This window comes from Heterodontus francisci, chromosome 8 (genome assembly GCF_036365525.1).
Source record: "Heterodontus francisci isolate sHetFra1 chromosome 8, sHetFra1.hap1, whole genome shotgun sequence".
Taxonomy (NCBI): Eukaryota; Metazoa; Chordata; class Chondrichthyes; order Heterodontiformes; family Heterodontidae; genus Heterodontus; species Heterodontus francisci.
The window spans coordinates 113,052,555-113,065,026 of NC_090378.1; the positions used below are offsets into that span (position 1 = coordinate 113,052,555).

At 45.2% G+C, this 12,472-nt stretch overlaps 1 protein-coding gene across 2 annotated transcripts in view; it reads left to right on the forward strand.

Annotated features, from left to right (window-relative positions):
- The window catches only part of LOC137373079 (syntaxin-6-like), a 95,921-nt gene extending 85,325 nt beyond the window's left edge, over positions 1-10,596 (forward strand). For both annotated transcript variants that reach the window (XM_068037929.1, XM_068037930.1), the window contains one exon: positions 6,529-10,596. In XM_068037929.1, coding sequence (XP_067894030.1) covers positions 6,529-6,605 — 77 coding nt within the window. In that variant the 3' untranslated portion in view covers positions 6,606-10,596. The remainder of the gene's footprint in view (positions 1-6,528) is intronic.
- Positions 10,597-12,472: the final 1,876 nt, after the last annotated feature.

A 12,472-nucleotide genomic window follows, 5' to 3' on the forward strand; every position in this document is an offset into this window, starting at 1 on the left:
CCAGCCTGTGTTAGTACTCTCAGTATAGACACCATAGTAAGCGCCCAGCCTGTGTTAGTACTCTCAGTATAGACACTATAGTAAGGGCCCAGTTTTTGTTAGTACTCTCAGTATAGACACTATAGTAAGCGCCCAGCCTGTGTTAGTACTCTCAGTGTAGACACTATAGTAAGGGCCCAGCCTGTGTTAGTACTCTCAATATAGACACTGTAGTTAGGGCCCAGTCTGTGTTAGTACTCTCAGTATAGACACTATAATAAGGGCCCAGCCTGTGTTAGTACTCTCAGTATAGACACTGTAGTTAGGGCCCAGCCTGTGTTAGTACTCTCAGTATAGACACTATAGTAAGGGCCCAGCCTGTGTTAGTACTCTCAGTATAGACACTATAGTAAGGGCCCAGCCTGTGTTAGTACTCTCAGTATAGACACCATAGTAAGCGCCCAGCCTGTGTTAGTACTCTCAGTGTAGACACTATAGTAAGGGCCCAGCCTGTGTTAGTACTCTCAATATAGACACTGTAGTTAGGGCCCAGCCTGTGTTAGTACTCTCAGTGTAGACACTATAGTAAGGGCCCAGCCGGTGTTAGTACTCTCAGTATAGACACTATAGTAAGGGCCCAGCCTGTGTTAGTACTCTCAATGTGGACACTATAGTAAGGGCCCAGCCTGTGTTAGTACTCTCAGTATAGACACTGTAGTAAGGGCCCAGCCTGTGTTAGTACTCTCAGTATAGACACTATAGTAAGGGCCCAGCCTGTGTTAGTACTCTCAGTATAGACACTATAGTAAGGGCCCAGCCTTTGTTAGTACTCTCAGTATAGACACTATAGTAAGCGCCCAGCCTGTGTTAGTACTCTCAGTGTAGACACTATAGTAAGGGCCCAGCCTGTGTTAGTACTCTCAATATAGACACTGTAGTTAGGGCCCAGTCTGTGTTAGTACTCTCAGTATAGACACTATAGTAAGGGCCCAGCCTGTGTTAGTACTCTCAGTATAGACACTGTAGTTAGGGCCCAGCCTGTGTTAGTACTCTCAGTATAGACACTACAGTAAGGGCCCAGCCTGTGTTAGTACTCTCAGTGTAGACACTATAGTAAGGGCCCAGCCTGTGTTAGTACTCTCAGTATCGACACTATAGTAAGGGCCCAGCCTGTGTTAGTACTCTCAGTATAGACACTATAGTAAGGGCCCAGCCTGTGTTAGTACTCTCAGTATAGACACGATAGTAAGCGCCCAGCCTGTGTTAGTACTCTCAGTGTAGACACTATAATAAGGGCCCAGCCTGTGTTAGTACTCTCAGTATAGACACTATAGTAAGCGCCCAGCCTGTGTTAGTACTCTCAGTGTAGACACTATAGTAAGCGCCCAGCCTGTGTTAGTACTCTCAGTGTAGACACTGTAGTTAGGGCCCAGCCTGTGTTAGTACTCTCAGTATAGACACTATAGTAAGGGCCCAGCCTGTGTTAGTACTCTCAGGATAGACACTATAGTAAGGGCCCAGCCTGTGTTAGTACTCTCAGTATAGACACTATAGTAAGCGCCCAGCCTGTGTTAGTACTCTCAGTGTAGACACTATAGTAAGGGCCCAGCCTGTGTTAGTACTCTAAATATAGACACTGTAGTTAGGGCCCAGCCTGTGTTAGTACTCTCAGTGTAGACACTATAGTAAGGGCCCAGCCGGTGTTAGTACTCTCAGTAAAGACACTATAGTAAGCGCCCAGCCTGTGTTAGTACTCTCAATGTGGACACTATAGTAAGGGCCCAGCCTGTGTTAGCACTCTCAATATAGACACTGTAGTAAGGGCCCAGCCTGTGTTAGTACTCTCAGTATAGACACTATAGTAAGGGCCCAGCCTGTGTTAGTACTCTCAATATAGACACTGTAGTAAGGGCCCAGCCTGTGTGAGTACTCTCAATATAGACACTGTAGTAAGGGCCCAGCCTGTGTTAGTACTCTCAATATAGACACTGTAGTAAGGGCCCAGCCTGTGTTAGTACTCTCAGTATAGACACTATAGTAAGCGCCCAGCCTGTGTTAGTACTCTCAGTATAGACACTATAGTAAGGGCCCAGCCTGTGTTAGTAGTCTCAGTATAGACACTATAGTAAGGGCCCAGCCTGTGTTAGTACTCTCAGTATGGGCACTATAGTAAGGGCTGAGCTTGTGTTAGTACTCTCAGTATAGACACTATAGTAAGGGTCCAACCTGTGTTTGTACTCTCAATATGGACAGCATTGTCAGGGCCCAGCCTGTGTTAGTACTCTCAATATAGACACTATAGTACGGGCCCAGCCTGTGTTAGTACTCTCAGTTAAGCCACTATAGTAAGCGCCCAGCCTGTAGTAGTACTCTCAATATAGACACTGTAGTAAGGGCCCAGCCTGTGTTAGTACTCTCAATATAGACACTGTAGTAAGGGCCCAGCCTGTGTTAGTACTCTCAGTATAGACACTATAGTAAGGGCCCAGCCTGTGTTAGTACTCTCAATATAGACACTGTAGTAAGGGCCCAGCCTGTGTTAGTACTCTCAGTATAGACACTATAGTAAGCGCCCAGCCTGTGTTAGTACTCTCAGTGTAGACACTAGAGTAAGGGCCCAGCCTGTGTTAGTACTCTCAGTATAGACACTGTAGTTAGGGCCCAGCCTGTGTTAGTACTCTCAGTATAGACACTATAGTAAGCGCCCAGCCTGTGTTAGTACTCTCAGTATAGACACTATAGTAAGGGCCCAGCCTGTGTTAGTACTCTCAGTATAGACACTATAGTAAGGGCCCAGCCTGTGTTAGTACTCTCAGTATAGACACCATAGTAAGCGCCCAGCCTGTGTTAGTACTCTCAGTATAGACACTATAGTAAGGGCCCAGTTTTTGTTAGTACTCTCAGTATAGACACTATAGTAAGCGCCCAGCCTGTGTTAGTACTCTCAGTGTAGACACTATAGTAAGGGCCCAGCCTGTGTTAGTACTCTCAATATAGACACTGTAGTTAGGGCCCAGTCTGTGTTAGTACTCTCAGTATAGACACTATAATAAGGGCCCAGCCTGTGTTAGTACTCTCAGTATAGACACTGTAGTTAGGGCCCAGCCTGTGTTAGTTCTCTCAGTATAGACACTACAGTAAGGGCCCAGCCTGTGTTAGTACTCTCAGTGTAGACACTATAGTAAGGGCCCAGCCTGTGTTAGTACTCTCAGTATAGACACTATAGTAAGGGCCCAGCCTGTGTTAGTACTCTCAGTATAGACACTATAGTAAGGGCCCAGCCTGTGTTAGTACTCTCAGTATAGACACTATAGTAAGCGCCCAGCCTGTGTTAGTACTCTCAGTGTAGACACTATAGTAAGGGCCCAGCCTGTGTTAGTACTCTCAGTATAGACACTATAGTAAGCGCCCAGCCTGTGTTAGTACTCTAAATATAGACACTGTAGTTAGGGCCCAGCCTGTGTTAGTACTCTCAGTGTAGACACTATAGTAAGGGCCCAGCCGGTGTTAGTACTCTCAGTATAGACACTATAGTAAGCGCCCAGCCTGTGTTAGTACTCTCAATGTGGACACTATAGTAAGGGCCCAGCCTGTGTTAGTACTCTCAATATAGACACTGTAGTAAGGGCCCAGCCTGTGTGAGTACTCTCAATATAGACACTGTAGTAAGGGCCCAGCCTGTGTTAGTACTCTCAATATAGACACTGTAGTAAGGGCCCAGCCTGTGTTAGTACTCTCAGTATAGACACTATAGTAAGGGCCCAGCCTGTGTTAGTACTCTCAGTATAGACACTAAAGTAAGCGCCCAGCCTGTGTTAGTAGTCTCAGTATAGACACTATAGTAAGGGCCCAGCCTGTGTTAGTACTCTCAGTATAGACACTATAGTAAGGGCTGAGCTTGTGTTGGTACTCTCAGTATAGACACTATAGTAAGGGTCCAACCTGTGTTTGTACTCTCAATATGGACAGCATTGTCAGGGCCCAGCCTGTGTTAGTACTCTCAATATAGACACTATAGTACGGGCCCAGCCTGTGTTAGTACTCTCAGTTAAGCCACTATAGTAAGCGCCCAGCCTGTAGTAGTACTCTCAATATAGACACTGTAGTAAGGGCCCAGCCTGTGTTAGTACTCTCAATATAGACACTGTAGTTAGGGCCCAGCCTGTGTTAGTACTCTCAGTATAGACACTATAGTAAGGGCCCAGCCTGTGTTAGTAGTCTCAGTATAGACACTATAGTAAGGGCCCAGCCTGTGTTTGTACTCTCAATATCGACTCTATAGTAAGGGCCCAGCCTGTGTTTTTACTCTCAGTATAGACACTATAGTAAGGGCCCAGCCTGTGTTTGTACTCTCAATATCGACTCTATAGTAAGGGCCCAGCCTGTGTTTGTAATCTCAATATAGACACTATTGTAAGGGCCCAGCCTGTGTTAGTAGTCTCAGTATAGACACTATAGTAAGGGCCCAGCCTGTGTTTGTACTCTCAATATAGACTCTATAGTAAGGGCCCAGCCTGTGTTTGTACTCTGGCACTGTTTTGGTGACTGTTAAACATTGATGGCTGATAGTTTTGATCTTTGGTTGGCTCATGCCATCCAGAAGCACAGTTGAAAAAGAGGCTTGTTGGGAGAGAATGGTGATAAATATCTCACATTTATGAAATAATATTTTATTATTGCATTGAAGCAGCAAAATATGTATTCAAGAGTTGTAACCCTTTTGTTTTAATGTTGAACTTTTAAAAATGAATTGCTGGCTCACGAGAGGTGAGGGTTCAGGTGGGTGACATGACTGGAATGGTGCTGACTGGTGACTTCTAATGAGCAGTCAGTAAGAGCTGAACCGTTCTGGGGGCAATATTGATGGTGTTGGGAGAAGCCATGACACTGCGACTGCAGCAGTGCCCTTAAAATCTTCTTGTGGAGTGCCGGTTTAGAACCCCTGCTTTATTATATTTTCAGTTTCTCGATATTTATCTGTTACATCTTTGAGAAAGGATTGTGCTATCTTTCCTACTCCTGACATTAAGCTAATTGGTCTATAGAACTTGTTCTATCTCCTATTTTAAATATAGGAATCATATTAGCAGGACTGAAGCAAGTGTCACTGGTATCGAGTCATATACGGCATAGTGTCCTGATGACACTGACTCGAGCTGGGGTGAAAGTCCACAGGCTTCAGGTCTCCTGCCCAAGTAGCGAGCCTAACGGTGAGTTTCTGCAGGCTATTTCCCCATGGAAGTCTGCATAGCCAAGCTTGGTCTTCTCCTCCCTGACTCCCGAGCACTTTTCCATCTGGAATTGTTGGATAGCAGTTTAGCTGCAGCAGCCCAGCATGTCTTTTTATTTTTTTAATCTTCGTCTCTAGCCCAGGTACACAGAGGCTGCAAGTAACGCCCCTGTCTCTGCCACACCAGATGATGCAATTGTACTGAAAGAAACTGTGGGAGCCTCATTATGTTTGTATCTGTCTGTCCATCCAGGCTCTCGTGAAGAATTGCCACTTTGTGAGGTAGCGGAGGGTGGCCGAAGCTTGTGGAACTGTCTGCCTTTCGAAGGCATCACCTTGAGGACAGAAATAAGGATAAATAGTGACTGTATTGGATTTTGCACTGTGTCACAGGATGGAGGGCACAAGCAGCCACCTGTGATCGATCCCCTGCACAGCAAGTTTCCAATCCCATTCTTGCTGTGTGATGGCACAGGCCTGGATGGAGCAATACCTGCGAGGGGAGCAGCTTTCTCACTCGGATATTAGTCAGCCCTGGTGGCAAGGTTGCCTCAATTGCTCAACATGTAGAGCACTTGCTTCATTTGCCTTTTGCTTTTTTTCTTTTTAATTTACTTTTGTTGCTCATGCTCTGTCTTCCTCCTGTGACCTCCAGATTAAGGGCAGTGACTTTTACACCAATGTAGACAGAGTTTATTTCACCCTCCTTCAGTAAAACTAAGACGAGTGCAGGTTATAAAGAAAGAACTTGCATTTCTGTAGTTCCTTTCGTAACCTCAGCACAGCCACAAGTGCTTTACAGTCAATGAAGTACTTTGTGAACTGTAGTCACTTTTGATAATGTAGGAAATGCGACAGCCAAGTTATGCATAGCAAGATTCCACAAATAGAAATGTGATAATGGCCAGATTTTTTTTAAGGTGATGGTTGAGGGATAAATATTGGTGCAGGCCAACCGGGAGCACTCCCCTGCCCTTTGAAATAGTGCTGAGCGATCTTTTACATCCACCATCATGGTTGAAGCATCATAACTAAACGCATCCCGCTTCCTCTGCCTGGCCCACAGTCATGTGATCTCCTAGTAGAGGTAAAAGAAACAAAGAAAATCCCAGGGCTGATAAAGGAAAAAAATACTTCAGAAAATCATCCCTCAGGTGATCGAAACCAGTTCAGGAGATAACATAACCCAAGTGTTATCTATGATGCAATCTTTGGACCAGCCAAAAACCAGTGCAGCTCCCTTTTGAAGACATGCAGATGGGTTGTGAAGGAAAATAAGAATGCGTTTTTTTTTAATGGCATTTTCATTCCTCCCTCAGATCGGCGACAGTGGTGTGGCATCATCGTTCTACTGATCATCCTGATTGTGGTGCTGATATTACTCTTCACTCTCTAAATCAGTAGAGTCGTTCCTGAACTGTTTGCGTCAGAGAGAGGAAGAAAGGAGGGGGCGGAAAGAGGAAAAACAAAAGGAGAGCCTTCCATTCTGTGGTGCACATTTTCCATGGGTCAGTCAGTCAGTCAGGCCAGGCCGTGGGTTTTCTGTTGCTGAATGTGAAGTGTTTCTTTAGTGAACATGTCCTCCTAGCTCTGGCCATTTGATTTCCTAACTGCAGAATTACCGCAGAATTTCTTTTATTTTATTTTAAATTGTTCATTCAAAAAAACAGTGAAGTGTTAAAGCAGGGTCACATGAGCAGCGGAGGTTGACTATCACACATACATGGTCTCACCCCACAAGATGGGGGAACATATTGTTTTTCTTGAACTTGAAGAAGAGGGTTTCTGTCTTCTAACAGTTCAAATTTCTCCTGTATGGCACCCTTGATGGGACAGGTGGGTAAAAGAAGCTGCTGGTAAGCTGCCAGGCTCTGTAGACCAAACGGCCCCCAGCTTTGATCCCTGGTCTGCTCCGAGTCAGTTGATTGCAGCCAGGGCTGCAGTTGAGGCTTTTAATTGGTCCCAAGGCTGAGCAAAGAGAAAAACTAAGGCCGGACTCCTGCTCCTGATCACTGTCCAGTTGGAGTTTGTGTGAGGTGCAGACAGAATTGGGCTCGGCTGCGAAGCCTTCCATAGTCAAATAACCTGCCAACCTTCACACCTGTCAAGGTACTTGATGGCTGCCATCTGTAGAACAGTACCCATCCCCCAACTCAGCAGTAGGGTCAAACCATAATTGGGTTTGGACTGGTCTTCATTCTAAAAGGCTCAGGGGTGATGCAGTGAATTGCAATGTCCAGTTTATTTACACTGAAGAACATGCATTTCCTGCAAACCCCTGAGGTCAACCACTTTCCTTGGGAAGGAAACCCACTGCAAATAATCCCCCGATACCTATTATACAAATTATTAAATATTTTTTAAAAGATGTATTTCAGATCCACCTTTTTTTAGTGCCTTTCTGGTGCCTTGATGCAATAAAATAGCTAATTCCCCTTTTTAGCTCACTGGTAGCCGGCGAGACCTTTGTGTCTGACTGGTGTGGTACAGCCAGTTAATGATTGAATTCATGCAATCAGCAGTGAGTGTTTGACTGTTTCTGGCTGCACAGCTAATAAGCTGGTGGCAATTTCACACTTGCACCCAGGCTGACCCATTCCTGCTTGTTCTCATGAGATGCAGCCTAAGTGGGTAATGAGCAGCAGCGACAGAAAACTGAGGTACCAACATGGGCTGGGCTTGGCATGACTGACATTTAAGGAGTCCACGAGAAACACTCTTTAAAAGCCCACGGTGTACAGAGGGCGGCTTTCTTCATCTGCGTTGGCACGATCTGATCTTAGTCAAATGCACTCCCCCATCCTGCCTCATCCCGCAATCTCCTCCCCCACCCTGCTCCAGTTAAAGATCAGCAAGGTTCTGATGTGGCACAACCCTTTCAAAGCAGAGATGGGATGAGCTGGAGGGGGCAAGTAATATTTTTGTGGGGTGGGGGGAAGTGTAGGTGGAATATTCTGTGGTCATTGCATTTCAAGCAACAGCATGAGTAGAACTTTAATTTTCAGATGCATACTCCTCAACCAACTCTTCATATTTATTCTCTTCCCCTGAAACCTCCTCTTTCACCTGAGTAAAGGTGGATCACAAGCCTTTCTGATGTAGCGTTTACTTTTAAAATCAGTTCCTCTCCAATCCTCCAGATTACAAAGGATAATGCAGAATATTTCCTGGATGTACACAATGTACACAAACCTCTACACTACAGTCAACAAAATGAAGATGTCCTTGCTGTTTGATTTTAGTCTCTGTGTGTGTGTGTGTTGCCTGCACTTTGTACCTTCATTTTGCACTGACAGTATTGAAGCACTGTATGTTTCTGCTTTCTTTGTTCCTCTCTTCCTGTGGAGAAATAACAGCCAAAGTAATTCTACTGCCAGCAAATGCCACTTGAAGAACCCTTATTTTCCTTATCAGGGCTATTTTGTGACTCTAGTCCCATAGGGTTCTTTTTTCCTGCCACTTGCAGTCTGCATAATCTGCACTAAAACTTCATCTGCCACCCTCACCGCCCCCCCCCCCCCCCCCCCTGCAAAACCCGGTGGCTCCCAGTGCGTACCTGAACCCTGCAGAGTTGGATGTTTGCGGGTTCAATCCCTGGTTTGTACTTATCTCATTGCAGCATTTGGGTTGCTGAGATTTGCTTCGGTGCCCGTTGACTTTGGGGGAAGGGCGGGGGGGGTAGGGTGGTGGTTACACGAAGCCAGCCAGTGGATGGCACAGTTTGCCTCTGTGGACTTCGGCTATGAGCAGGACCAGGCTCAGCTGTAAACCCCTCTCAGCTGAATGCTTTCTGGTGCTCTGGGATTGGGCTCACTCATTGGACAGTAGGCACGGGCCAGGTATCCAGAGCAGCACCCAGCATCTTCAGAGAAGAATGGTGATAATTGGTGTTTTAGGGGGTAGGTCATGGGGGTTAGGTATGCCTTTGAAGGGGGGATAATTAATTTGAGGGCAATTAAGGGCTGATCTACTGGAGGTGTTTGAGATGATTAATGGAGTTGATAGGATGGATAGAGAAAAACTTTCCTCTGGTGGGAGAGTCCAGAACAAGGGGCCATGACTTTAAAAGTAGAGTTAAGTTGTTCAGGGGTGATGTCAGGAAGCACTTCTTCACACAAAGCGGAGTGGAAATCTAGAAAACTCTGCCCCAACCTCAACAGGGAGTCAGTTCAAAATTTCAAAACTGAGCTTGATAGATTTTTGTTAGGTTAAGGGTATTAAGCGTTATGGAACTAAGGCAGGTAGATGGAGTTTACAGATCAGCTATGATCTAATTGAATGGTAGAACAGGCTCGAGGGGCTGAAAGATCTACTCCTATTCCTGTTAGTTCTCTCTTTTTACCAGATGACATTTTTTAATTTTTCCAATATAGTATTAGGAGATATACTCAGGTGTTTAATTAAAACATAAATGGTATTAGGGCTGTTGCAATAACTGGAAAATTTAAATCAGCCAGAAGATTTTAATGTCCAGAACCCCTGACAGATGTGATGTTCCCATCATCTTTCAGTCAGATGTTCAGTTCAGGCAGTTGGAGTTGGAGCTAGAGGGTGTTTGCACAGAGTCTTGCTGATAACTAAGCACTGACAAGTATCATCTGCCATCCTGAGATTCCTGCAGCCAATTGGAGCTTTGATAGCTGGATTTTGGCAGGGAGGAGTGAGGGAGCCGCAAGAGTAGTTTCTGGCAGACACTCCAGGCCACTTCACAGACAATTCGCCCAGGGTGTTTGATGGGTCGCAGGCTCTAGAACACGGCCTGCCTTTCTGAAAACTTGTAGTTTTTAACCACCTCAACCAATTGCTCTTTTCACAAGCAAGCATCCTCTGCCCAACCTTGATTAATTTCCACATCCTGGCCTTCTGTGCTACATTGGTGCCAGCTGTAGCACAGTGGGTAGCACTGTCTCCTCTGAGTCACAACGTCATGGGTCCAAGTCCCAATCCAGGGACTTGAGCACACAATTCAGGCTGATGCTCTAGTACAATACTGAGGGAGTGCTCAACTGTTAAGATCCTGTCTTTTGGCTGAGGTCCTGTCTGGTCACTGAGGAGGACATAAAAGATCCCACGTCACTATTTTAAGGGGCAGGGATTTTATTCCCATGCTAATATTTATCACTCAACCAGCATCATTAAAGAAATAGATTCACGTTGCTATATGTGGAAGCTTGCTGTGCACAAATTGGCTGCCATGTTTCCTACATTACAAAAGTGACTGCACTTCAAAAGTACTTAATTAGCTGTTAAAATGCTTTGGGCTGTTCTTGAGGTTGTGAAAGGCGTGGTATAAATGCACGATTACAAGGTTATTTTGTGTCTTCTGATTTCCATGTTCACAATCTGTTGTGTAAATAAATTATGTACAGCTATATCCTCTACTTTTTCTCCTGTTATTCATAGATGCACTTGAAAAAAAAAGCACTAGGGAGGGGCAGGTACAGTAAGATGCATTGCTGCTTGTATAACCCTGGGATCTGGGTTTGAGTGCAACTCTCAAGGCATGAAAGTCTCCACTTTGATCATAGAGAGATACAGCACTGAAACAGGCCCTTCAGTCCACCGAGTCTGTGCTGACCAACAATCACCCATTAATCCTACATTAATCCCATATTCCCTACCACATCCCCACCATTCTCCGACCACCTACCTACACTAGGGGCAATTTACCTATCAACCTGTAAGTCTTTGGCTGTGGGAGGAACCCAGAGCACCTGGTGGAAACCCACGCGGTCACAGGGAGAACTTGCAAACTCCGCACAGGCAGTGCCCAGAACCGAACCCAGGTCACTGGAGCTGTGAGGCTGCGGTGCTAACCACTGCGCCACTGTGCGGCCACTGCTGGCTGTAAAAAATCTGGGAAATATATATTTGGGGAAACATATCACTGGACATGATTCAGCACAAGATGGCAACCTTACAGACCATGTGGTCAATGTAGCAAATGGGAAAATGCCTCTTCTGGGGTTGTAGCACTTGGTAAAGGGAGCTTTACTCTGTATCTATACTGTGCTGTGCCTACCCTGGGAGTGTTTGGTGAGACAGTGTAGATGTGGAAGGAGCTTTACTCTGTATCTAAACTATACAGTAGCTGCTCTAGGAGCAGCTGAAAGGGTAAACCTGATGCAGGATCCCATCTACCATCAGCGGGTTACCCCCTTCCCTTCTCACGTTTAAAAGTACACGATGTATATACTTAGCTAAATTCCTCCTTACTTTACAAAGGTGGCTGCTGTTGCCTAACTAGGAGTTAGCTAACTTCACTGACCTCCATCTGCACTCATTGGAATCCTGAAGTGTTTGTCCAAAATCCTTGGTTGACAGCTAAACACCTTTGAGTGGTGGATACCCCATCTCATGAGGAGGGGGCAAAAGATGGGCAATCAGAACTCCTCCGTAGTACCCTGCTGCCATGATCCAGGGCACAAGTGGGGCACTGCAGCAGGTTTAAACACAGCAGAGAAATGTATGGGCCCTGCTGCCACACCAACCCAGGTATGTGAAAGTGGAAACCTAAGGGGTTACGGTCTTGCATGAGGGTGCCTTTTAAATGTATTTTGGCTCAAACATTGATGAATCTGTACCCCAGCGCCCGAGGGAAAAACAAATACAGAGCAAAAAATGTGTTCCTTGTAATTTTGAAAATCTGTTTTATTGATTGGTGATTTCAAAGCCCTGTTATGGCAAACATAATTAATGGATGGTGTTACAACCAGGTGAGCAATGTGTCTAGGGGTCTCTTGCTGTCTTCACCTGGTCTTATTGTAACCGGGTTTAATTTTAAACACACTGTGTTTTGATCTCCCCCTTTGTGAATCCTTGTTCACAACTTTCCAATTATAAGGCAAATAAATGAGCACAAACAGGCTTTCTTTGGTTTAAAGCAGAAATAGAAAATTTATTAAACCTTAAACTAAACTCGAATAAGGTTCACGCCTACGGATATACGACACGCTCACGCTAGCATGCACACGCAATTTAAACATGCAAATTAGGGACAGAAAAGAGCAGAAGAAAAGATAAGTAGAACAGTTTGAGGCAATATCTTGTTACTGTTTCACAAGATCACTGTAGTTCTTGATTGAAGTTATAGTCTTGCGTTTCATTGGGGCCCAGTAATCTTCTTAAAACTTTGTTCACGTGGCAAACCTTTCTCTTTTTGAGTTTCACGTGCCTTCAATGGTTTCAATTCCCTGAGAGATGAGCAGACAGGTAGGCAGGAGATGGTCTTGCTTCAGTTCCAGGAGCACATGGGGTTCTGCC